General features: G+C 42.7%; 1 protein-coding gene across 3 annotated transcripts; it reads left to right on the top strand.

The window, feature by feature from the left end:
• The first annotated feature begins 917 nt into the window (after positions 1-917).
• On the top strand, positions 918-14,689 carry LOC115111666 (squamous cell carcinoma antigen recognized by T-cells 3-like). 3 transcript variants are annotated; one of them, XM_029637985.2, is made up of 19 exons: positions 918-1,141; positions 1,817-1,943; positions 3,070-3,174; positions 3,264-3,448; positions 4,084-4,189; positions 4,948-5,072; positions 5,305-5,460; positions 6,749-6,887; positions 7,082-7,189; positions 7,366-7,443; positions 7,530-7,588; positions 7,708-7,817; positions 7,937-8,049; positions 9,178-9,254; positions 10,446-10,617; positions 10,756-11,231; positions 11,330-11,482; positions 12,444-12,634; positions 12,887-14,689. In XM_029637985.2, exons 1-19 carry the CDS (start codon positions 956-958, stop codon positions 13,074-13,076), a joined length of 2,856 nt encoding a protein of 951 aa, XP_029493845.2. In that variant the 5' UTR covers positions 918-955; the 3' UTR covers positions 13,077-14,689. The 3 variants fall into 3 exon arrangements, with proteins under 3 accessions (XP_029493845.2, XP_029493844.2, XP_029493846.2); XM_029637984.2 differs by having other exon boundaries at positions 7,082-7,195; XM_029637986.2 differs by lacking the exon at positions 1,817-1,943 and having other exon boundaries at positions 1,067-1,141; positions 7,082-7,195.
• The last annotated feature ends 12,820 nt before the right edge of the window (positions 14,690-27,509 follow it).

Below are 27,509 nucleotides of genomic sequence, written 5' to 3'. Positions count from 1 at the left end.
CCAAATCGATCCCGCTCCAGAGTGCAGGCCTCGGTGTAACGCTCATTCCTTCGACGATAAACGTGAAAACCGACCATCACCGATGGTGAGACAAAACCGCGACTCCTCAGTGAAGAGCACTTTTGCCAGTCCTGTCTGGTTCAGCAACAGTGGGTTTGTGCCCATAGGCGACGTTGTTGCTGGTGATGTCTAGTGAGGACCTGCCTTACAACAGGCCTACAAGCCCTCAGTCCAGCCTCTCGCAGTCTATCGTGGACAGTCTGAGCACTGATGGAGGGATTGTGCGTTCCTGGTGTAACTTGGGCAGTTGTTGTTGCCATCCTGTACCTGTCCCGCAGGTATGATGTTCGGATGTACCGATCCTGTGCAGGTGTTGTTACACGTGGTCTGCCACTGCGAGGACGATCAGCTGTCTGTCCTGTCTCCCTGTAGCTGTCTTAGGCGTCTCACAGTACAGACATTGCAATTTATTGCCCTGGCCACATCTGCATGCCACCTTGCAGCATGCCTAAGGCATGTTCACGCAGATGAGCAGGGACCCTGGGCATCTTTCTTTTGGTGTTCCTCAGAGTCAGTAGAAAGGCCTCTTTAGTGTCCTAAGTTTTCATAACTGTGACCTTAATTGCCTACTGTCTGTAAGCTGTTTGTGTCTTAACGATCATTCTACAGGTGCATGTTCATTAATTGTTCATGGTTCATTGAACAAGCATGGGAAACCGTGTTTAAACACTTTACAATGAAGGTCTGTGAAGATATTTAGATTTTTATGAATTATCTTTGAAGGACAGGGTCCTGAAAAAGGTACGTTTCTTTTTTTCGCTGAATTTATAAAGAGGAGTTCCTGCAGGTGCAGGAATGCCCACATGCAGGAACGCCCCGAATTACGGGCTGCAGTTGCACCCTTCTCACCTTGGAAAGATCTCACTGACTGTTACCAGGCAGAGAAAGTTCCAACATGGCAGCAACGGGGGACGCAGATGAGACTCAGTTGCAAGACATGGAGGAAGAGGCAGTGATGGAAAATGAAATGGATTCAGATGAAGAGGAGGGTTTGGGAATTGAAAATTCCGACGATGAAATAGACAATTCATCAGAAGACGAAAAAGAGAATGAAGCCGAAATTCAGCGTTTGGAGGAGCAGGTACGTTAGCAAATTGAGCTACCTAAGCTAACTTACTCTAGCTTTGTTTGAGAAATTCATGGAAACCTAGCTAGCCATTTATCTAACGTTTGTCAACAACGTTGTCGGTTACATTGATTTGAAAGCAATCCACATCAAATAGCAAGTTGGCTTGTTTGCAGACTTGCAACGCTTACATTGAAAAGAACGAAAGCTAGCTAGCATGCTACTATTAGCCAGCTAGCTTCGTTGGAGTAACGTTGACTACGTAACGTTACTATACTAGCTAATGTTGACTCATAACTTGCTAGCATGTTACCTAGCCACAATAATATAATACTTACGAATTTAATACATATCAAATACTGATTTCTAGTCAGTTAGTTAGCAAGTTACATTGGCGTTAGCAAGATAGGCAACAAATCCATGCTTCTGCGAAGTTGATTTCCCCAACGACAACGTGCTTGCAGCAGCTGTAAACACGCGCCCTTTTTTGCGAGCTGCAGCTAGTAAGGTAGCTAACTAGACAGTCAGCAACTAAATTGAACAGTACTTGGTTGATTTCACAATCTTACTACACAATTAAGTGGTGGAGTCCTGTTTAGTTAGTTACGTTGTGTGTTTGTTTGCTTACCAAAGACACTTTGTAAATGCACCCCAGTGGTTGTTGGTCTGACTCTATACTCTAACTTTCAGCTGTCCATCAATGCTTTTGATTACAACTGTCATGTGGACCTCATAAAACTCCTGAGGCAGGAGGGGGAGCTGCCTCGGCTGCGTAAGGCAAGGCAGAAGATGAGTGAGCTCTTCCCACTCACTGAAGGTTGGTTGGTGTCTGATGGCCTCTGGAGATGTGGTGTTGCAGACAGCTTTGTGCATTACTACTTCTATGATTGAGCTGAAGTGCTACGTGCAGTAGACTGGATTACATCTAACGTGCTGACCACATCACCTGCGTCACATGAGCGAGTATTGCAAAATAAATGTACACACGTTATTCAATCATTGCACAAGCATCTGCATAGCCAGGCGCTGAAATGTAACTTGGTTCTATTTGTGACTGCTTGACACACTGCAAGGGCCACCCATTCCATTTCCTCATAGGTTTTTAGAAGCATATACTGTTGATTGAAAGATGAGCTGAGGTCCACACTCCAGTCCAGTTGGTGGTGGTAATGCACTTTAAAGTTGGTTGCCAACCGCCATATAAAGTCAGAAGAAGAAGAAACCTGAAAGAAGTTTCTAGTAATCTCTTAACTCGATTTACACTTTTGTTTGTGGATTAATTGTCGGAGTAGAGGAACTTGTGCATTTCAGGTAAAATAACAGCTCAATGTTTATATCCCATAACAAATCAGCCAGCAACAGCAAGCTAGCTAAATTGCCATAAATTGTTTTTTTTCAACCGTTCCCCAAATTAATATAGCTGGTTCAGAGGGGCGGCAGGGTAGCCTAGTGGTTAGAGCGTTGGACTAGTAACCGGAAGGTTGCAAGTTCAAACCCCCGAGCTGACAAGGTCAAATCTGTCGTTCTGCCCCTGAACAGGCAGTTAACCCACTGTTCCTAGGCTGTCATTGAAAATAAGAATTTGTTCTTAACTGACTTGCCTAGTTAATTAAAGGTAAAATAAAAAATTAATTAAAAAAAGAGTTATTTTTGATATTTCAACCTGCGTGTCCTGATCGCGTATGGAGTGGGTGGACAAAAATCAACATGTGCGCGATGGCGTACGCGCGCGATAGGTCTAATCAGCATTTAAGACTTGTTGAAAATAGTTCTGCTGCTCCTTTTGTTGTGATTTGATTGGCCTTTTATGGATGATGATTTAATCATTTGGAACCAGGTTTACTGTTTCAACACAAACCACCACAAGTTGTGATGGTTTCATTGTTTTGAACATACTGAATGTTGTTGTGAACTGTATGCAAAGCTGACTTGTCCTCCTGCAGAGATTTGGCTGGACTGGCTCAAGGATGAGATCCACCTAACAGAAGAGGAGCCGAACCGGGAGAAAGTCTATGAGCTCTTTGAGAAGGCTATGAAAGATTATATCTGTGAGTTCTGCCCCCACTCATTGGCTTGTGTTACGATTCTATATGATGTTATTGTAAACTAAACATTGCAATTCTTGTGTGGCCTTCAGGCCCTGAAATCTGGCTGGAATATGCCCAATACTCTATCGGGGGCATGGGACTGCCTGGTGGGATGGAGAAGGTGAGGTCCATCTTCGAGAGAGCCCTGACAGCTGTGGGGCTGCACATGACCAAGGGGGCGACAGTGTGGGAGGCCTACAGGGAGTTTGAGAACGCCATACTGGCAACAGTTCAGGTGAGCTCCCCTGAAGAATAATGATCTCAAATAGCTGCAACATGCTACTCATTTCTCTATACCTCCCCATGTCTTTATTTCTTAGGGTGTTTTGTAGGGCTGGGAATTGCTATACATTATTATCACAATACTTATGTGCCGATATGTATTGCGGTTCTCACGATTCTATATGTATTGCAATTCGATACTGTGATTTGATGTTCCAAACATATTACTGACCATATGTCTGCTGCAGAAGGACAAGAGAGCCATGAGAAAACGAGTTTTGATCAGTCGTGGAAATAAGTGCCGAAAAACAAATTGCCTCCCTATTGGAAAAGAAGATGAACACGCTATGAAGGAGAAATACTTGTGTTTTGGTGCACGTACAGGAAACTAGCACAATAATTATTGCGCTATTGTCAATACGATATGATGATTTATCGCCTAAAATTATATGCCGATATGTAACTATCGATTTCCCAATCACTAGTGTTTTGTATAAGAACATTTGCTAAATGAATGATGGTACGTTTTCCTTATATCTGAGTATTAGGCAGAAACAAAAACGTATGATTTGAACTCAATCTGATATTACACAAACCAGTCTCTTTGCTGGATTTTGAATCCGTTTTCTCTCCCTGCTTTCTCCTCAGCCGCTCCCTGGCAGCGTTCCCACCCGCGAGCAGCAGGAGCTTCTGAACGCTCAGCTCGAGCGCATCCACACTCTGTTCCGCCGCCAGCTGTCCATCCCCTTAATGGGTAAGGCTCTTCCTGCTCGTCTCTGGGGGTGGTGCTGTACAGAGGGGAGAAGATTCGGTTGGATGGAATAGCATGTCCTTAAGAGTCCATCATGGCAGACTTGGGAGGTACCCGTTGCTAAGACCTTTTCAGGACAGATGTGGAGAGCCAGTACAATGTCAGGAGAGTTGTGGTGTGTTGCTTTCTCTTACTATGTGGCTTTTGAAAGACTAAACAGAAGTTTACAGAGAAAGCACTCATCCTCACCAGGCCCAGTAATGTGGTCCCTGACCAACCTTTCATCTAAGTGCAGAACTGGCCAAGCGATAAATGGTCTGGCATTGTCTGCTGCCTTTTTTGATATGGCTGAACGGCCACCGGAGGCATTTCTGGAACGGCTAAACCCATCTCCCTCTTCTATGACCTGTGCCAACGCTCAGTGTATAATCCCTCCTTATCTATGGCCTGTCATCAGTCAGTGTTTTGTACCCCCACAAGATGATGGCACAAAGAAAAAGAAAACCGGTGAAGCATTTACATGGCTGTGTGTTATTAGTCAAATGTGGAAGAACTCGAACATTTCAAAATCCAATATCCCAATAAATGAGATTTGGAACTATTGGTGTGTCTCCATTCAAGTCATTGTAATAAATGCACAGGATGCTTTTTATATAATCACCTTCATTCTTAGCCACGCTTAGAATGTGGCTGGCTGTTGTATGCATATTCAGGGTTGAGTGTGAAAGGTTTTTCATAATGATAACTGTGCTCTTTTGCAGACATGGACGGAACATATGCAGAGTATGAGGAGTGGTCTGACCAGGGGGTGTCTGATACAGTCTCCCAGAAGTACAAGGGGGCCCTGCAAGAAATGGAGAAGAGCAAGCCTTATGAGGAGACTCTGGTACTTACCTAGATTGTATTCTAGTCTGGACATTTGTACCATACTGTTTGTTTTAGAAGGATTTTAAGCATTCAATTTGATTACACTGCCTAGAAAGTAGCAGTAGATTAGTAGTAAAGTTATGTATAATTTTAAGTATTATGTGCTTAAGCAAAGGTCTTGCTTTTTGACACTTTATTCTAGACATGGTTGTCTGCTCAATGCCCTTAACATGCCAACATTTGTGTTGCAGATGATAGCTGAGCCACCCAAGCTGGCAGAGTATCAGACCTACATTGACTATGAGCAAAAGGAGGGTGACCCAGCACGGATCCAGATCATCTTTGAGCGGGCATTATCAGAAAACTGCCTGGTACCAGACATGTGGGCAAAGTACACCAAATACCTGGTGAGTGCCGCTGCCCCCCCATTTTAATTACTCACAGCCAGCCGTCTCCCCAGCAGCTCCTGAAATGTATTCATGGGCCTTTGAATATCTTTAATGGGATGGTAATTAGATGCAAACGCAGACAGAGTAATTCATCAGAGCCTTGGCGTTTCACTAGTTTGAAGGCAAAAACTACTTTTAATCATATGGTTCCTAACCTGTAATCCATTAGGCTGTCTTTAAGAAGCCCAGTTTTGGCACTTTCTGTGTCTCACATTCTGTCTCACAACTATAGTATTTAAGAAAATAAAGAAAGCCATCAAGGTAGCTAGCTATATGCTGTGGAAGTGCTGTGATTAAATCTAGTCGTCTCCTGCATATACTCAGGGAATTGGTTACATTGGAAGTGTGATTTAACTGAATTATATGCTTCCACACATTAATCAAATCATGACACTGCCTAACAAAAACATGTCCTTAATATCACCCAGGTATGACTTATAGAAGATTTGCTGTCTGAGTTCCTTGTCAATAGCAGTGTTACCCAAGCAGAGCAAGGGGAACAACTACTAGAAAGCTCAGAGCGAGTGACGTTTGAAACGCTATTAGCGCGCGCTAACTAGCTAGCCATTTCACTTCGGTTACACCAGCCTCATCTCGGGAGTTGATATGCTTGAAGTCATAAACAGCACAATGCTTGACGCACAATGAAGAGCTGCTGGCAAAGCGCACGAAAGTGCTGTTTGAATGAATGTTTACGCGCCTGCTTCTGCCTACCACCGCTCAGATACTTGTATGCTTGTATGCTCAGTCAGATTATATGCAACGCAGGACACGCTAGATAATATCTAGTAATATCATCAAACATGTGTAGTTAACTAGTGATTAGGATTGATTGTTTTTTAAAAGATACGTTTAATGCTAGCTAGCAACTTACCTTGGCTTACCGTATTTGCGTAACAGGCAGTCTCCTTGTGGAGTGCAATGAGAGAGAGGCAGGTTGTTATTGGGTTGGACTTGTTAACTGTAAGTTTGCAGGATTGGATCCCCCGAGCTGACAAGGTGAAAATGTAATTCTGCCCCTGAACAAGGCAGTTAACCCACCGTTCCTAGGCCGTCATTGAAAATAAGAATGTGTTCTTAACTGACTTGCCTAGTTAAATAAAGCTATTTTTAAAAATCGGCACCCAAAAATACCGATTTCCGATTGTTATGAAAACTTGAAATCGCCCTAATTAATCGGCCATTCCGATTAATCGGTCGACCTCTAATGCGGATACTCTACTGTATCGAATTGCTGTTGCCTCAGGACCGCCAACTGAAGATCAAAGACCTGGTCCTGTCCTCTCACGACCGTGCGGTCAGGAACTGCCCCTGGACCATGGGCCTGTGGAAGAACTACCTGCTGGCCCTGGAGAGGCATGGGGCTGACCACCACACTATCTCAGGTAACCACTGGACCACAGGAGGGTCATGGTGGCAACACTAATATCTGTCATACGTGGAGTGGATGTAAACAAAGATTGTAAACAAAGAAGACATTTGTTTAATGTATATTTCAATGAAAATAGGTGAACTTGGTTACAGGAGTTGTTTTGCCCATGAGACTGGAATTATGAAGATCATCTCTTTCCCTCCACAGATGTTTTTGAAAGGGCCCTGAATGCTGGTTTCATACAAGCCACAGATTACGTTAATATCTGGGAAGCGTACCTTGATTACCTGAGGCGGCGCGTCGATTTCAGTAAAGGTGAAAGTAAGTCGCTCTGGATAAGAGCGTCTGCTAAATGACTTAAATGTAAATGTAAATGAAAGCACCTTAACATTGGGTAATGCAAAGTAACATAAGTAATACAATCTTATTAGTGGAGTCAAGTGTATACATGAAAGAAGTCCTCTATTGATAATGGCATTATGCATTTCCAGAGTCGAGCAGAGAGCTGGAGGAGCTGCGGGCAGCCTTCACCCGGTCCCTGGACTATATGAAACAGGATGTGGAAGATAGTAAGTGGACCTGCAGCCTGTGTACTGTTCATCTGTCTTTGTGTGTTTGTGTTGGAGACTCACCACCATGTCTTGCTCCTTTTAAGGGTTTAGTGAAAGTGGAGACCCCTCTTGTACTATCATGCAGGTCTGGGCAAAGATAGAGGTAAGGGTGAAGATTATGACACACTTGTCTTGTGTTCACTTGCTTCTATCAGTGCAAAAACAGCATCTATACAAATTAAAATGTGATTTTTAAACCACCTCTTTCCTCTCTTTGACCAGGCCTTGCATTGTAAGAACATGCAGAAGGCCAGAGAACTGTGGGACAGCATCATGACAAAAGGGAACGCCAAATTCGCCAACATGTGGTTGGAGTACTATAACCTGGAGAGGTCAGTGAGGTCACTCTTTAGTCGTCACCTATAAACTGTTGTTTTCAAGGTTAGAGATATTGATTTATTAGTGACAAATCTGATGCTGATTTTGTGTGTGATGTTTTCTGACTCTGCAGGTCATACGGAGATGCTCTCCACTGCAGGAAAGCCCTCCACAGGGCCGTCCAGTGTACCTCCGACTACCCAGAGCATGTGTGCGAGGTCCTGCTCACCTTTGAGAGGGTTGAGGGTAAGTCAACGTGATGGAAATGTCATGAATGAGGCGATTTGATTTTTTTTTTTTTATTAAAAAATCACCTTTATTTAACCAGGTAGGCTAGTTGAGAACAAGTTCTCATTTGCAACTGCGACCTGGCCAAGATAAAGCATAGCAGTGTGAACAGACAACACAGTTACACATGGAGTAAACAATTAACAAGTCAATAACACAGTAGAAAAAAAGGGGAGTCTATATACATTGTGTGCAAAAGGCATGAGGAGGTAGGCGAATAATTACAATTTTGCAGATTTACACTGGAGTGATAAATGATCAGATGGTCATGTACAGGTAGAGATATTGTGCAAAAGAGCAGAAAAGTAAATAAATAAAAACAGTATGGGGATGAGGTAGGTAAAAATGGGTGGGCTATTTACCGATAGACTATGTACAGCTGCAGCGGTCGGTTAGCTGCTCAGATAGCAGATGTTTGAAGTTGGTGAGGGAGATAAGTCTCCAACTTCAGCAATTTTTGCAATTCGTTCCAGTCACAGGCAGCAGAGAACTGGAACGAAAGGCGGCCAAATGAGGTGTTGGCTTTGGATTAAGCTGGTCTGGGTTGCACTGGGCTATGGCCCGTCACGTGACCACAAAGCCGGTGAGGGAAGTGCGAATTTGCCGTACTTTGTGCCTCTTGGTCATATTGTAAAATAAGGCAGCATGATGCATTATTCAGAAACAAACATCTATTTTCCATTAAAATATATTTAAAAATTTTCAAACTAGTTTTCATTGGGAAGGCAGAAAGCGTTTTTATCAAAACAATCACTTTAGAATGTGAAAACACAGAATCCTACTCATTACTCCACGTACTTAACTTGTCACTTTTGTTCTGCGCCGACTTCGCTGTCGGCCATAGTGGGGCACCTAGGTCAGGCCCGGGAGGCAGCCTGGTTCCAAAATGAATGCAATCTCTTTTCACCAGTGCAAACTCTCACCAACCATGAGCTTAACCAAATCCTCTCAATAAGTGGACAGGTATCTGGAGTGTCAGTTGATGGGCTGGATTGGCTGATTTGTTGAAAACAGCACTGTATTGGTAACCCTTAGTCTGAGAGTAAGGTGAATGTTTCATTGCAGTTTGTTCTATGTAACCTCCAGGTTCTCTGGAGGACTGGGATGCAGCGGTGCAGAAGACTGAGACGCGGCTGAACCGAGTCAATGAGCAGAGGGCCAAGGTAGGACGACACAGCTGCTAGTCATGCCTGTGGACGTAGTGCCTTCAGAATGTATTCATACCCCTGGACTTCTTCCACGTTTTGTTGGTGCACAGCCTGAATTCTAAATTGATTTCTTTTTTCACCCATCTACACACATAATGACAAAGTGAAATCATGTTTTGTTTTTTGGGGCAAATTTATTGAAAATTAAATACAGAAACAATTACAGATGTGGGTACGTCTGTAAGAGATTTCCACACCTTGATTGTGAAACATTTGCCCATCATTCTTTAAGCGCTGTCAAATTGGTTGTTGAGCATTGATAGAAAACTGCCCAGTCCTTAACGATTACAAGCATACCCATAACATGATGCTGCCACCACTATGCTTGAAAATATGGAGAGTAATGTGTTGTATTGGATTTGCCTCAAACATAACACTTTGTATTCAGGACAAAAAGTTAATTGCTTTGCCACATTTTGTTGTGCCTTGTTGCAAACAGGATGCATGTTTTGGAATATTTTTTTGTGTACAGGCCTCCTTTTCACTCTCAATTAAGTTAGTATTAATAACTTCACCATGCTAAAAGGGATATTCAATGCTTTTTTAAATATTTACCCATCTACCAATAGGTGCCCTTCTTTGCGGGGCATTGGAAAACCTCCCTGGTTTTTGTGGTTGAATCTGTGTTTAAAATTCACTGCTTGACTGAGGGACCTTACAGATAATTAATGATATGTGTGGGGTACAGAGATGAGGTAGTCATTCAGAAAGCATGTTAAACACTTATTGCACACAACTTATTATGTGACTTGTTAATCAGTTCAGGAGTAAAAATGTGCTTTAGGTTTGCCATAAGAGGTTGCATACATGACTCTTTTCCATTTATTCTTTTTTGTAAACATTTCAAAAAGCTAAACCCCACTTAATGGGGCATTGTATGTAGACCAGTGACACAAAACATCTCAATTTATAAATTCAGGCTATAATACAGGCCTGGGCAACTCCAGTTGTCGGGAGCCTGATTGGTGTCACACTTTCTCCATCCCTAGCAAACACAGCTGATTCATCCAAATGCATTCTAAACAGAAGATCATGATTAGTTTATTATTGGATTCAGGTGTGTTAGCTGGGGCAAAACTGTGACACCAATCAGGTTCCTGAGGACTGGAACTGTCAGGTTCATAACGTCATCCCTGTCCCTCTCAGGTGACAGACAAAGAGGCCCATGTGGCTCGACAGGTGGAGGAGAAGACTGAACAGCGGCGGAGGGCCAAGGCAGACAAGAAGAACCAGAAGAAGGGCCAGAAAGGCAGCAGGCCTGGAGAGAAGCGGAAGGCAGAGGACAAGGATTACGAGGATGAGTGGGGAGAGGAATCGGGTAAGGAGAAGCATGAAGATCATACCTTTATTTAACATAGGATTATTATTGCTTGGTCTCCACTTATGTTAATAAAGTGGCATGTATAGAAGTCATCCTGTGTGTTTGCGCAATCTTTGTGTCACCTCTGTGCAACAGAGCAACCTCCAAAGAGGCACCGAAGGGAGGGCGACCAAGGCTTCAGGGGGGGATGTGGTGGTGCTGAGGAGTTCATGGGGACAGAGAGTGGGCTGTTTGGGAGGAGAGCCCCCCCTGGCCGCAGACAGGAACCCCCTGGTACTAAGAGGGGCCAGCAGGTGGCGCCAGCCACCGTATGGAAGACCCAGGAAGACGACCCCGAGCTACGCAAGGATGACTGCAGTGTGTTTATCAGTAACCTGGCCTTCACCATGGAGGATCCAGAGAAGAGGCTGAAGAAGTTGTTTGAGCCCTGTGGTCCTGTCCAGTCAGTGCGCCCCGTCTATGCTGCCAAGGGCTTCAGAGGGTACTGCTACGTACAGTTTGAGGGCAAGGCGTCTGTGGTCGAGGCCCTGAAGATGGACCGGCAAGAGGTGGAAGGCAGGCCCATGTTCGTATCACCCTGTGTGGATAAAAACAAGAACCCTGATTTTAAGGTAAGAGACCTACATCTGTTAGTTTGCATTTAGAGGTGAATGAATGGAATGGTGGTTCACCATGTGGCTAGTAAGTAACTTAATTTCTCTTCCTCTAGGTGTTTAAGTACAACACAAACCTAGAGAAACACAAGATCTTTATCTCGGGCCTGCCCTTTTCCTGCACCAAGGAGCAGCTAGAGGAGCTGTGCAAGGTTCATGGCACCATTAAAGACATCCGCTTGGTCACCAACCGCTCAGGCAAACCCAAGGTGAGGCATAACGCTGGTAGGTAGGGTTATTCCTTTCTCTATCAAGATGTTAAGAATAGTCGGTTTAAGTCGGTGTAAGAACAAATTATTTACAATGATGGCCTACTCCGGCCAAACCCTAACCTGGATGACGCTTTGCGAATTGTTCACCGCCTTATGGGACTCCCAATCACGGCCAGTTGTGATACAGCCTGAAATCGAACCAGGGTCTGTAGTGACGCCTCTAGCACTGATATGCAGTGCCTTACGACCGCTGCGCCACTCTGGAACCCCAACTAGGGGTGTGAACATTTTAAACGTTAAAAGGTTTAAATGAAATTGGTGTCCTTAACATTAAGAAAAAGCACTTTTTTTGTAGATGCAGGAAGTGAACAGTATAGTAGGTACATTTCCACAGAGTGTTTTAAGCGCAAGGCTCAACTTTTCAGTTGTTTTGGTGTATTGGCTACCACCACCTGGTGAACAGCATGAAGTGAACCCGTGCACAGATACTGTATGACAGCGAAGTGTTGCATCTCGCTAATCTCAATATTCTAACCTGTTCATGGATGATAGGCCCTGCTTTACTGAAGTTGGGAGTCGATGTACAAGGAGTCAATTAATTTGGAGTTGACTCTCCACCACTACGTCATGAAGTTGGGAAAATGGCAGAGAAAGGCAAGCGACAGCAGCCTCCTCCGAAATTAAATAAAATGTCATGTGAATTGAGGTGCAATGCTTAACCTTCTGAAAGGGACACACCGTGAGAACCAAACCATTGCTGGCGGCAGCACAGCTGCAATGTAAATTCACGTGGTTTTAATGGAAAACTGATTTCAACCAATTCCGTTTCAACGTTAAATGTTCTATTTGTCACATTACTAATCCAAACAGATCGTTTGAATCACAAATGTAAAAGCTCCATTGACACATTGGTCATTAGATTTTGCTGGTCTAATGTGCTACTGTGTGGTGTCTGCAGGGTCTGGCGTACGTGGAGTTTGGGGATGAGGCTCAGGCCTCCCAGGCCGTGCTGAAGTTGGATGGCACAGTACTACAGGAACACACACTCTCTGTTGCCATTAGCAACCCGCCTCGCAGAAACACTGCCGACAAGCCTGGCTTCAGCAGACCCATGGGAGCCATGATGCCCCGGTCTATGGTCTATGGATCGTAAGTTGCCCAACGATCGAGGAATAATGTATTGTATAATGTATAATGTATTCTTCACACACACTGGCACCTAAAACAATTTAATAGACAAAGATATTTCCCTTAACATGGTAACATTCCTATCAGCCCATTTGTTTATCTAACTCATAAGACATAAACTGCTTTTTGAAACTGCTATTCTCACCCACTAAAGAGATGTGAAACAATAACTTGAATTTGAGAGGTCTGATTTCCTTCGGATTTGTTTTTCAGGAGGGGAAAAGGGCGCACCCAGCTCTCATTACTCCCTCGTTCACTACATCGGCAGACTGGATCAGAAAGTAAAGCAGAGAATGGGACTGCACCTAAACCCACAGGGGGCGCATCTGGAGATGCTGGGATTGAAGCACAAGCCAAGCCCTTGTCTAATTCAGACTTTGCTAAAATGCTTTTCAAAAAGTGAAAATAATAAAACCTGCCTTTGTATGGAAAGCCATCTTGTGTCCTTGAGGAGAAGAGATGGCAGATATTGTGCTGTACATTTTTGACTCTCCTTTATTCCACACCAATGGCCCCCATCTTCCTTGTCTCTTTCTGTAAGACAGCCTTATTCTCCCTGGTTCAACTGGCCCCAGACTCCATATTACTACATCCTTGTGAACAAGTGTGAGTGCCTATTTTAATTAACAATTTCAGTTTGTTTTTAATTGGGAGAGGTGTTTTATAGAAGACGTATCATATGTCTGTATGTAAATAATACTTATCGTGTGTTCTGTTTTGGAAAGGGATAAAAAATACAAAACCAGCTTGTGACTCATGTTTTAAAAGGTATATGCAAGAGCTTGACATTGATGTATGTGTAAATATGTATTACAACAATGAAAGATTTCTTTTGTGTGTGTTGAAGTTTCCTTAAGGTGTCAACATACCACTCTTTTTTTTTTGCCCTACATGCAACAATATTTGTTCCCATGCAGTGAATGACTAATGCTTCGCTTTACAGAATATTACCTAAAACTGCAGTTGTACAAATAATTAATTTGCATATGCACTGGCCAGAAATCATTCCTCACCAGTTCTGTGCTCACATTTAGACTAGTTTAAGTCTTTGCCCATAAAAACCTAATCCTTTATTATTCCCTTACTGGGTGGCACTGTAATGTAATGTTGTCTGACTCACTAAAACCCATCATGTTTAGGCTGTCTTACCTGAAAGGTTAGAAGGGAATACTTAAAAAAAAAAAAAAAAATGTATTCTCATTTATTCCTGAGATTGTTTCCAATTTGCTCATTCAATACCTTAGACAGGAATAAGCTATGAGCTGGGTAGGGAATGAACTGCCAGTTTGGAGAAGCACTAAAGGGCCTTGGCTTTTGTCATCTCATTCTAACCAGTCCTGTCCACAAGTGAATCAACCATTGTTGGGAGAAAGAATCTATGCAGCGGTTTTGATTGCAAGAGCCCTCCGTGTCCACATATTGTAGGCAGATTTGATAAGTTCAATAAATTACATCGTGGGAATGTAAAGGTTTGAACTAAATTCCTAAATCTCATTTGCCTTTCAAATGAATGTGGTCATTAACAATTCTGTCAACCAGTAATCCTGTTTGGATGAGTGGGGAACGTCATGTGTGTTCAGAATTCACACACCAAGTGATTGGCCATAGTTTTGTAATGCGTTTGTATGTTTGAGAATTATTAGCTATATCTAGCGACGTTCTATCACCACAGTGGCTTAATCTAGTTAGAGACTACAAACATTTGAGCTTTAGAAGTTGCTTTCTGTTTGTCCAATATATAATGTACATTGTGTAGTAATTTTGAAATCATTGTCATGGTGTTCACATTTTTCTATTACGAGAACGCAAATGTAAACTAGAAATAGCTTATTTTTTAGTTACAAAATTGTCAGCGCAACCCTGTGAGATTGAACTTGTTTTACTTTTGTTCAGTGATTCTTTTATTTACTGCTTGTTCCAAGTTTTACACTTGTGATTTGAGTCTTGTAAAAATGTCATCTTGTGGTTTTGTTGCCATTTCTGACCTTAAGTTGTTTATTAAAGCAATTCAAATAATGTTGAGTTTTGAAACTAAGCAAATCACATTTAGGGCTGAAATGGTCCTAATTACATTAAAATAAACGATTAAATACATGGCAGTGCTTCAGTGAAATAGCAGACAGTATGACCCAGATGAGCTACTGTATAGTATAGTACATTGATGCAAACCATGTTCTCAAAATGACAAGACAGAATAACACGACTGTTGGCCTGCCTATTGCCTGACCACAGACCATTTTACATGTTGAATCGACACACTGCAAGTGATCTACTGTGCACTGTATTTCTTAAGGGGGACAATTCAAAGCAGAATCACAACTCAATCATCTCAGACATGTACACATACTGTAACACCTTCAGTTAATGTAACGCATTCACTCATCAAAATAACTCAGATGAATAGAATGCAAATTCAGAATTATAGGCCTAAATGTCCTTCAGAACCGACACTAAAAACAATGAGTAGCTTTGGCAAGAGTATGAAACAGGTCCATTTGTGTCTGCACCAACAAGTTCATGACCCTTATGTTTATTCAATGTCAGAAACATGTGACCCTTATTGTCCCTTTACGGACAACAATCTGCAGCTGAAAACATGTTTTCTATTCACAACACTTACGTAATAATTAGTTCAAACGGCTGCACCTCTACCTGGTATGAGGAAACAAACCATGAGATATGGGAATATTAATTCCTGTAAAGATGCATTCTCCCAGTAAAAATGTTCAAGGTCATGCTATCATTGACACAGAGCTGCTCTTTATCCATAAATCAACTGACATATCTTTACACTTAGAGCAAGATTAACCCCAAACTGGCAAATCTAAACAAAGAGAAATACAAAGCCAAACAGTCATGCGCCACTCACTCCCGTCCCCTCACTGTTGTGGACAGGGATGGTTTGTTTGCAGTCGGGACAGGCTTGGTGGTGGCTGGAGCCAGGCAGCCCCACACTGTGCACGGTCACTGCTAACCAGGGCCCTCTCGTTGCATGGTGAGATGGCCAGGGCCTTGGTATATAGGTGGTCTGCTTGGACAACATCCTCCTCCTCCAGAATGGTCCCCAGCTCTGTCAGAGCTTCCACAGTCCGGGTTCATGTTGAGCGCATGCACCAGCAGCTTGTGGGCCTTTTCCCTCTTCCCCTGCTTCTTCATCTGACAGCCTGTTGCAGCGCTGCCTTGGCCTCCAGCTGGGTCTCTGCAATCCACACACACACATATATTACATAACCAGGCTGTGCTGTTAAAGAAGTGTATTAAAGGGATACTTTGGGATTTTGGCATTTAATTTTGGGCCCTTATCTACTTCCCCAGACAGATGAATTCATGCATACCATTTGTATGCCTGCATGCACTATGAAGTAAGTTAAAGTTAGTTAGGAATTGCACTAACGCTAGTTGGCAACTTCCTTCAAACTGCACGCAGAGACATAAAAATGGTATCCACAAATTAATCTGGCTGTGGGGAAATAAACTCAGGAAAAAAATAAACATCCTCACTGTCAACTGCTTTATTTTCAGCAAACTTAATCTTGTGTTCATACAATTATGTACACATGTTCAAAAACAGACAAAGTTCCAGATATGTGACTAACAGAAATTGAATAATGTGTCCCTGAACAAAAAGGAGGGGGGGGTCAAAATCAAAAGTAACAGTCAGTATCTGGTGTGGCCACCTGCAGCATTAAGTACTGCAGTGCATCTTGTCGTGGAAATTTCAAGGTTATGTTATAATGCTTGTATTGCATTATAATGGTTGTTTTATTCGACAGAATAGAGTGTTCTGTTAACTATTGTGTGTGTTCTACTGAGGATGGACCTCTATGAGATAACACTGACAGAGGAGATTTAAGATGTCTTTGGATGAAAAAAAACCTAAAGAGCATTCCAGATAACATGAGGTAATGTTTTTGTGCTATACCGTAACAGGGTGAGATGGTTACAATTTGGAGTAGGAGGACTAGACACTTGTCTATACAATGAAAAATGTTGACACAGCAGTTGCTGTGTGCTATGTATTATAGATACATTTCATACAAATCTTAACCTTGTGACCATTCTATGCATCTGTTGTTCGTCATCAAGGTTGAGAGGGGTGCATCTTTGCTATAAAAGATCTCAGTAGCCATTGTGTGGTCACTTTCAATGGTTCATTAGAAATGTTGCATCATTGAAAGTCATTGCTATTGCAAAGCTCTTATTATTAAAGATGTAGTTTAAGTATAACTCTGACTCGTGTGTTAAGTTTAACTCTCCTCGTTTGATAATACAGAAATTAACCACCACAATCTCCTCCTCATGGACTGCACCAGATTTGCCAGTTCTTGCGCCAGGATTTGATCTTGTGCCTATGCTGGTGTCTGATCCCAAATCCCCATCCCTACCTGCTGAGCTACCCGTTCAGGTGCTATAAAAAATCTAATAAAAATTGAAAGATAAAAATCACTGACCTGTAGAGGTCAGTGTTTGAAAGAAACTTTTCATTGAAGAACGCACCGGCACCACTGCGAAATCAGTGGGATCTCGCATTTTGCAACAAGGTTCGAAAAAGCACATTACCAAAATGAAGCTTCGGACGTCATTGATCACATGGTATCGTTACTTTGAAACTATCCATTAGAGGTCGACCGATTAATCGGAATGGCCGATTAATTAGGGCCGATTTCAAGTGTTCATAACAATCGAAAATCTGTATTTTTTGACACCGATTTTGCAGATTTCTTTTTTACACCTTCATTTAACTAGGCAAGTCAGTTAAGAACACATTCTTATTTTCATTGACGGCCTAGATGGGTTAACTGCCTCGTTCAGGGGCAGAACGACAGATTTTCACCTTGTCAGCTCGGGGGATTGCAACCTTACAGTTAACTAGTCCAACTCTCTAACCACCTGCCTCTCATTGCACTCCACAAGGAATGCAGTAAGCCAAGGTAAGTTGCTAGCTAGCATTAAACTTATCTTATAAAAAACAATCAATCAATCATAATCACTAGTTAACTACACATGGTTGATGATATTACTATTTTATCTAGCGTGTCCTGCATTGCATATAATTGATGCGGCGCGTATCGTTGCTCCAATGTGTACCTAACCATAAACATCAATGCCTTTCTTAAAATCAATACACAGAAGTATATATTTTTAAACTTGCATATTTAGCTAAAAGAAATCCAGGTTAGCAGGCAATATTAACCAGGTGAAATTGTGTCACTTCTCTTGCGTTCATTGCACGCAGAGTCAGTGTATATGCAACAGTTTGGGCCGCCTAATTTGCCAGACTTTTACATTTACATTACATTTAAGTCATTTAGCAGACGCTCTTATCCAGAGCGACTTACAAATTGGTGCGTTCACCTTATGACATCCAGTGGAACTGCCACTTTACAATAGTGCATCTAAATATTTTAAGGGGGGAAGGATTACTTTATCCTATCCTAGGTATTCCTTAAAGAGGTGGGGTTTCAGGTGTCTCCGGAAGGTGGTGATTGACTCCGCTGTCCTGGCGTCGTGAGGGAGTTTGTTCCACCATTGGGGGGCCAGAGCAGCGAACAGTTTTGACTGGACTGAGCGGGAACTGTACTTCCTCAGTGGTAGGGAGGCGAGCAGGCCTTAGGTGGATGAACGCAGTGCCCTTGTTTGGGTGTAGGGCCTGATCAGAGCCTGGAGGTACTGAGGTGCCGTTCCCCTCACAGCTCCGTAGGCAAGCACCATGGTCTTGTAGCGGATGCGAGCTTCAACTGGAAGCCAGTGGAGAGAGCGGAGGAGCGGGGTGACGTGAGAGAACTTGGGAAGGTTGAACACCAGACGGGCTGCAGCGTTCTGGATGAGCTGTAGGGGTTTAATGGCACAGGCAGGGAGCCCAGCCAACAGCGAGTTGCAGTAATCCAGACGGGAGATGACAAGTGCCTGGATTAGGACCTGCGCCGCTTCCTGTGTGAGGCAGGGTCGTACTCTGCGGATGTTGTAGAGCATGAACCTACAGGAACGGGCCACCGCCTTGATGTTATTTGAGAACGACAGGGTGTTGTCCAGGATCACGCCAAGGTTCTTAGCGCTCTGGGAGGAGGACACAATGGAGTTGTCAACCGTGATGGCGAGATCATGGAACGGGCAGTCCTTCCCCGGGAGGAAGAGCAGCTCCGTCTTGCCGAGGTTCAGCTTGAGGTGATGATCCGTCATCCACACTGATATGTCTGCCAGACATGCAGAGATGCGATTCGCCACCTGGTCGTCAGAAGGGGGAAAGGAGAAGATTAATTGTGTGTCGTCTGCATAGCAATGATAGGAGAGACCATGTGAGGTTATGACAGAGCCAAGTGAATTGGTGTATAGCGAGAATAGGAGAGGGGCCTAGAACAGAGCCCTGGGGGACACCAGTGGTGAGAGCACGTGGTGAGGAGACAGATTCTCGCCACGCCACCTGGTAGGAGCGACCTGTCAGGTAGGACGCAATCCAAGCGTGGGCCGCGCCGGAGATGCCCAACTCGGAGAGGGTGGAGAGGAGGATCTGATGGTTCACAGTATCGAAGGCAGCCGATAGGTCTAGAAGGATGAGAGCAGAGGAGAGAGAGTTAGCTTTAGCAGTGCGGAGCGCCTCCGTGATACAGAGAAGAGCAGTCTCAGTTGAATGACTAGTCTTGAAAACTGACTGATTTGGATCAAGAAGGTCATTCTGAGAGAGATAGCGGGAGAGCTGGGCCAAGGACGGCACGTTCAAGAGTTTTGGAGAGAAAAGAAAGAAGGGATACTGGTCTGTAGTTGTTGACATCGGAGGGATCGAGTGTAGGTTTTTTCAGAAGGGGTGCAACTCTCGCTCTCTTGAAGACGGAAGGGACGTAGCCAGCGGTCAGGGATGAGTTGATGAGCGAGGTGAGGTAAGGGAGAAGGTCTCCGGAAATGGTCTGGAGAAGAGAGGAGGGGATAGGTCAAGCGGGCAGGTTGTTGGGCGGCCGGCCGTCACAAGACGCGAGATTTCATCTGGAGAGAGAGGGGAGAAAGAGGTCAGAGCACAGGGTAGGGCAGTGTGAGCAGAACCAGCGGTGTCGTTTGACTTAGCAAACGAGGATCGGATGTCGTCGACCTTCTTTTCAAAATGGTTGACGAAGTCATCTGCAGAGAGAGGAGGGGGAGGGGGGAGGATTCAGGAGGGAGGAGAAGGTGGCAAAGAGCTTCCTAGGTTAGAGGCAGATGCTTGGAATTTAGAGTGGTAGAAAGTGGCTTTAGCAGCAGAGACAGAAGAGGAAAATGTAGAGAGGAGGGAGTGAAAGGATGCCAGGTCCGCAGGGAGGCGAGTTTTCCTCCATTTCCGCTCGGCTGCCCGGAGCCCTGTTCTGTGAGCTCGCAATGAGTCGTCGAGCCACGGAGCGGGAGGGGAGGACCGAGCCGGCCTGGAGGATAGGGGACATAGAGAGTCAAAGGATGCAGAAAGGGAGGAGAGGAGGGTTGAGGAGGCAGAATCAGGAGATAGGTTGGAGAAGGTTTGAGCAGAGGGAAGAGATGAGAGGATGGAAGAGGAGAGAGTAGCGGGGGAGAGAGAGCGAAGGTTGGGATGGCGCGATACCATCCGAGTAGGGGCAGTGTGGGAAGTGTTGGATGAGAGCGAGAGGGAAAAGGATACAAGGTAGTGGTCGGAGACTTGGAGGGGAGTTGCAATGAGGTTAGTAGAAGAACAGCATCTAGTAAAGATGAGGTCGAGCGTATTGCCTGCCTTGTGAGTAGGGGGAAGGTGAGAGGGTGAGGTCAAAGAGGAGAGGAGTGGAAAGAAGGAGGCAGAGAGGAATGAGTCAAAGGTAGACGTGGGGAGGTTAAAGTCGCCCAGAACTGTGAGAGGTGAGCCGTCCTCAGGAAAGGAGCTTATCAAGGCATCAAGCTCATTGATGAACTCTCCGAGGGAACCTGGAGGGCGATAAATGATAAGGATGTTAAGCTTGAAAGGGCTGGTAACTGTGACAGCATGGAATTCAAAGGAGGCGATAGACAGATGGGTAAGGGGAGAAAGAGAGAATAACCACTTGGGAGAGATGAGGATCCCGGTGCCACCACCCCGCTGACCAGAAGCTCTCGGGTGTGCGAGAACACGTGGGCGGACGAAGAGAGAGCAGTAGGAGTAGCAGTGTTATCTGTGGTGATCCATGTTTCCGTCAGTGCCAAGAAGTCGAGGGACTGGAGGGAGGCATAGGCTGAGATGAACTCTGCCTTGTTGGCCGCAGATCGGCAGTTCCAGAGGCTACCGGAGACCTGGAACTCCACGTGGGTCGTGCGCGCTGGGAACACCAGATTAGGTGGCCGCGGCCACGCGGTGTGGAGCGTTTGTATGGTCTGTGCAGAGAGGAGAGAACAGGGATAGACAGACACATAGTTGACAGGCTACAGAAGAGGCTACGCTAATGCAAAGGAGATTGGAATGACAAGTGGACTACACGTCTCGAATGTTCAGAAAGTTAAGTTTACGTAGCAAGAATCTTATTGACTAAAATGATTAAAATGATACAGTACTGCTGAAGTAGGCTAGCTGGCAGTGGCTGCGTTGTTGACTTTGTAGGCTAGCTGGCAGTGGCTGCGTTGTTGACACTACACTAATCAAGTCGTTCCGTTGAGTGTGATAGTTTCGACAGTGCTGCTATTCGGGGGCTAGCTGGCTAGCTAGCAGTGTTGATTACGTTACGTTGCGTTAAAAGTACGACAATAGCTGGCTAGCTAACCTAGAAAATCGCTCTAGACTACACAATTATCTTAGATACAAAGACGGCTATGTAGCTAGCTATGTAGCTAGCTACGATCAAACAAATCAAACCGTTGTACTGTAATGAAATGAAATTAAAATGTGATACTACCTGTGGAGCGAAGCGGAATGCGACCGGGTTGTTGAGTGAGGAAGTTCAATTTTTACGTAATTATGACATAACATTGAAGGTTGTGCAATGTAACAGGAATATTTAGACTAATGGATGCCACCCCTTAGATAAAATACGGAACAGTTCCGTATTTCACTGAAAGAATAAATGTCTTGTTTTCGAGATGATAGGATTCTACCATATTAATGACTTAAGGCTTGTATTTCTGTGTGTTATTATGTTATAACTAAGTCTAGGATTTGATAGAGCAGTCTGACTGAGCGATGGTAGGCAGAAGCAGGCTCGTAAGCATTCATTCAAACAGCGCTTTCGTGCGTTTTGCCAGCAGCTCTTCGTTGTGCGTCAAGCATTGAGCTGTTTATGACTTCAAGCCTATCAACTCCCGAGATCAGGCTCGTGTAACCGATGTGAAATGGCTAGCTAGTTAGCAGGGTGCGCGCTAATAGCGTTTCAAACGTCACTCGCTCTGAGACTTGGAGTGGTTGTTCCCCTTGCTCTGCATGGGTAACGCTGCTTCGAGGGTGGCTGTTGTCGTTGTGGTCCTGGTTCGACCCTAGGGAGGAGCGAGGAGAGGGACGGAAGCTATACTGTTACACTGGCAATACTAAAGTGCCTATAAGAACATCCAATAGTCAAAGGTTAATGAAATACAAATGGTATAGAGAGAAATAGTCCTATAATTCCTATAATAACTACAACCTAAAACTTCCTAACTGGGAATATTGAAGAATCATGTTAAAAGGAATCACCAGCTTTCATATGTTCTCATGTTCTGAGCAAGGAACTTAAACGTTAGCTTTCTTACATGGCACATATTGCACTTTTACTTTTTCTCCAACACCTTGTTTTTGCATTATTTAAACCAAATTGAACATGTTTCATTATTTATTTGCGGCTGAATTTATTTTATTGATGTATTATATTAAGTTAAAATAAGTGTTCATTCAGTATTGTTGTAATTGTCATTATTACAAATAAATAAAAAACGGCAAATTAATCGGTATCGGCTTTTTTGGTCCTCCAATAATCGGTATCGGTGTTGAAAAATCATAATCGGTCGACCTCTGCTATCCATTTATGCTTTGAAACGAACTGCCTATACTTATCGAAACTCAGCATTTAGAAAGTTAGAAATACAATGTAGCCAGTGTTTAAAAGAAAACTATTTGAAATATATATTTTTATCAATATGGATATCGATCATGTGCCTCCACAACATAGGCTCACCGCTGCACTACAGTCTGAGCCACCTGTCAGGTGAGAAATAGAGAAGAATATCTAGACTAAGTCTGTAAATAGTGTCCAGCAGAGGTCAATATTTTGGAAGCCATAGCAGGAGCCACTGAATGAGGGATCAAATAAAGCTTTGCACGCCCAATTTTTCAGTTTTTGATTTGTTAAAAAAGTTTTAAATATCCAATAAATGTTGTTCCACTTCATGATTGTGTCCCACTTGTTGTTGATTCTTCACAAAAAAATACAGTTTTATATCTTTATGTTTGAAGCCTGAAATGTGGAAAAGGTCGCAAAGTTCAAGGGGGCCGAATACTTTCACAAGGCACTGTATGTCATTTATCAAGTGGTAACTGCTTCTCACATTTGCTTTGAATTAAAAATGTTCAACTTACTTTTACATAAAGAAAACACTTTGGATTCATAATTACCAATAACTTCTAGAGCTTTTTCATTTAAACACTGTTTGAAAAAGAAAACAATTCTAAATACTCTCAAAATTAGATTATATACTAGTGTGCTACGATTTCAGGATAGCTTCCTTTGCTGTATCAATAAAAATAATTTAGCGAGGCCCCCGCCATTTTCCGTTTGTGGTATAATAAATAAAAAAATCCCAATCAAAATCTGTTTAAGATAGCAATATCTGTTTCTTTGCATGGGCTGTGTCTCAATCCACCACATCCACCACATCCGCACACATATCAAACCCCTCAAAAATGCTAACCTCTCCTGTTATTGTAATGTGACAGGTTAGCATGTCTTACTCATTATTTACAATTCATTTAGGGCTCTCCATAATCATGGTAGCATCCATATTAATGTAGAAGTGTTTAGAAACAATCTGTTCTTATTTATAATAAAAGTGACAATACATTATTTACAATTGGGGACAAAAAAATCTGAAACAACCAAAACAAAAAGCAAATGTCTCCAACAAGTTTGTAGTCACAAGCTAGATGTAATCATTGTATGCAAGAAATATGGGACCAAACACTAAACTTTTGACTACTTTAAATACACATGCAAGTAAATTTATCCCAATACTTTCAGTCCCCTAAAATGTGGGGACTATGTACAAAAAGTGCTGTAATTTCTAAACAGTTCACCCAATACAGTCGGACCTCAGTCATTGTTTCATTTCAAATCCAAAGTGCTGGAGTACAGAGCCAAAACAGAAAGTGCTACTGTCCCAATACCTTGTACCCCTGCACATCGACTCAGTACTGGTACCCCATGTATATAGCCAAGTTATCATTACTTGTTGCGTATTTATTCCTTCAATGATCTTTTTTTCCTCTCTTCTCTGCATTGTTGGGAAGGACCTGTAAGTAATGTTAGTCTACACCTACTGTTAATGAAGCATGTGACAAATACAATTTGATTTGATTTAGTGCTTTGAAAACCACATCGGAGCTCCAGTATCAATCTTCCCACCACTACCCCCACCCTCAATGCACTCCATAAATGAATTAGCCCTATTACTTGACAACTGTGTTTTATTTTGAACAGTGTACTACCACCGACCAATGTTTTTAGTTCTTACAACCAGAAGTATAATATATTAATGATAACTTCACACATACCTATACTGGGCTTGGCCCTTAGGGGCAGGAGATTGAGGGCTGTGAAGGGGACAGTGAGGCTGGTGGACTAGACAGCGGGGCGCTGAAGTTTACCCCATAGCTGGCAGTGAAACTGGGCAATCCCCTTTATAGTGGCACAGCACTGGTCCTCCATCCCCACCAACGGCATCAACAGCCCCACCAGAGAGCACAGGAGCAGGCAGAGCAGCAGTTCCCATCCGCCAAGGAGACGGCCACTGCTGTAACGCCACCACACCGTTAATGCAGCCATCATCACTGATGATGGTATCCTCCATTCTCAAGTGACACATTCCCCATCTATTCCAGTTGGGCTAGCCGAGGAACAGCTGTGTAGGAAAGAGGCAGAATCAGGAGCAGTTCACACAAAAATCAGTGGTGGAAAAATGTCCAGTTGTCATACTTGAGTTAAAGTAAAGATACATTAATAGAAAAATCACTCAAGTAGAGGTGAAAGTCACTCAGGAAAATACTACTTGAGTAAAAGTATTCATTTTAAATATACTTAAGTATCAAAAGTAAATGCAATTGCAAAAACAGACTTAATTATTTGTACTTTTAAAATATACTTTCAAATTCCTTATATTAAGCAAACCAGATGGCGCCATATTTTAATATATTTACAGATGGCCAGGGGCACAACAACACAATTTACAAATGAAGCATGTGTGTTTAGTGAGTCTGCCAGATCAGAGGCAGTAGGGATGACCAGGGATGTTGCCTTGATAAGCTTGCGAATTGGACCCTTTTCTTGTCCTGCTTAGTATTCAAAATGTAACGAGTACCTTTGGCTGTCAAGGAAAATGTATTAAATTATTTTCTTTAGGAATGTTGTGAAGTAAAAGTACAGATACCCACCAAAACTACTTAAGTAGTACTTTGAAGGATTTTCACTTAAGTACTTTACACCACTGCACAAAATGTATGATTGTTTCATTTTTGATAACTGTGTCAGTTTTGTGCGTGTCAAAAGAAAAACTTTGGGAGGCATTCTTTAACGTTAAACATAGCTAGCTAAGATGTGTTCAAATGAGTAGCTAAATAATGAATTCAACCAACTAGTAAGAGTGGCTATATGGCTAAATATAAAAATCACCCAATACACAAGACATAGCCAGATTTGTTAGCTGGCGAACTACCGGCAGCATTTTCAATAAGTTAGGCTAATGCAAAAATACGAGCATCCTCGTCTGCGTATTCAACACATTCTTGACTAGAAATCAGCGCCATTCTTGACTAGAAATCATACAACAAGCTATGTGTAATGTTAAAGAAAAAGTATCTCTAAGTACCCACTATCGTTTGTAAACTAAAGATAATTTAAGCAGCTAAAGAGCTGCTTAGCTGAAATACACAACTTCATGGGAAAGCAGGCTGGTATATATATTGTAATGACCTGACTAGATCATAAAGGAACAATTGTCCAGACAGAGGATTGAGTTTTTTTTTTCAATTTAAAGTTTTATTAAGTTTTCTTGTTTTTCAATCAACCAACAAAACACATTCCACATTCACAGATGTGACAGGCTTTAAAAAAATAAAACGTCAAAAAAATAATAATACATTTGAAAAAATAAAAATACCATTAAAATGAATGATAAAGTCAAATAAAAGCATTTACTTTTCTTAATCTATATATTTTCCTTGGTACCTATATATATATACATACATACATACATACATACATACATACATACATACATACATACGCACATATACATACACACACACACATACGCACATATACATACACACACACACATACGCACACGTACTCAAAAACTAAATTAAAATAAAAACACACAACAAAAAAACATATAACACTTGCAGCAGCACTATCAAGGTTCTTATCAGCTATTTCAAGCATTCGCTGAGACGACGGGCCAATAATTCGTTTTTAGGTTTTACAGTACCTTACACAACATGTATCTGCGCATTTCCCTAGTCCACTCTGTCCAGTTTGAAATATATTTGAATAGTGGAGACCAGAGTCTATCAAACTTGGGCTGTCTCTTGTGGAGGTCATAAGTGAGCTTTTCAAGAGGAAGAAAGTCAACAATATGGTCAATCCACATTTTAAATGTAGGGGGGGTATTAGAGGCCCACAATAGAAGAATATATTTCTTAGCAAACTATGTAATAGTCATGAGCAAATTTTCTCTGTCAGGATCAAGAACAAAGTCCTGCTGGGCATTAAGAAGATAGATACACGGGGTCATATCAAACTGTACCTCTAGTATTTTCTGTGCAGCAGTATGTACAGATTGCCAGAATATGGCAATCTCCCTACAGCTCCAAAATACATGCATATAGGTTCCCCTTTCAGAGGTACATCTTTTACAGTTAGGAGACATATCGGTTTTCATTCTATGGAGTCTCAAAGGAGTATAATAAAATTTGTAATTAGATTCTTTCATTTTTACACTGGTAGAGGAGCAGTATACCCTGTCGCAAACCTCCGCCCATAACTCATCACTGGTAGTCAGACCAAGGTCCTTTTCCCAGATTATTTTCAAAGGAGTAAAGGAGGAGCTTCCTTTCTCAGAAAGGAGTCTATAGATGTAAGATATTTTGCCTTTAATGGATTGTGCTGTGACAAGAAGGGTTTCAACTTCATTCAACTGAGTTCTAAACCTCCTCTTGGAGGTAAATGAGGAAATTACATGTCTAATTTGAAGATATTTTTAAAAATGGGATCTTGGCACATCGAATTCACTGCAGAGCTCGTGAAAGGATTTCAGTGTAGTGGTTTTCTGATGAAATAGGCCTGAAAAGGTCCTGATTCCTAGAGTATGCCAAAGATTAAAGTTGGCATCCCTCAGGGCTTTTGGCAGGTCTGGGTTGCCTACTATAGGCGAGTGAGAACATATTTGGGAGGAAATGCCCAGGTATTTCTTACAGTCCCTCCACGCTAGTAGGGTGCTGTAAATCACAAAGGTTTTGGCTATGTTGCCCACTTCACTAAAGTTATTAATGAATATAATTGAGCTTAAGGGCAATGAACCACAGGATTGGGCTTATATCTGAATCCACGTTGACTCTTGTCTGTTTGTGATCCATGTTAGCATGTTGCGGATTTGGGCAGACCAGTAGTACAATTGAAGGGAGGGAAGGGCAAGACCACCTTTAGATTCAGGTTTTGAT

This window comes from Oncorhynchus nerka, linkage group LG27 (genome assembly GCF_034236695.1).
Source record: "Oncorhynchus nerka isolate Pitt River linkage group LG27, Oner_Uvic_2.0, whole genome shotgun sequence".
NCBI lineage: Eukaryota > Metazoa > Chordata > Actinopteri > Salmoniformes > Salmonidae > Oncorhynchus > Oncorhynchus nerka.
Note: the sequence above shows the minus strand (reverse complement) of the source record. Positions and strands in the feature narration are given on the sequence as shown.

Coding starts and splice junctions, on each gene's coding strand:
- LOC115111666 (XM_029637984.2), top strand. CDS start 956: ATGGCAGCAACGGGGGACGCAGATGAGACTCAGTTGCAAGACATGGAG. Junction 5,073..5,304: donor AGCCTTATGAGGAGACTCTG/GTACTTACCTAG, acceptor TTTGTGTTGCAG/ATGATAGCTGAGCCACCCAA. Junction 9,255..10,445: donor TCAATGAGCAGAGGGCCAAG/GTAGGACGACAC, acceptor TGTCCCTCTCAG/GTGACAGACAAAGAGGCCCA.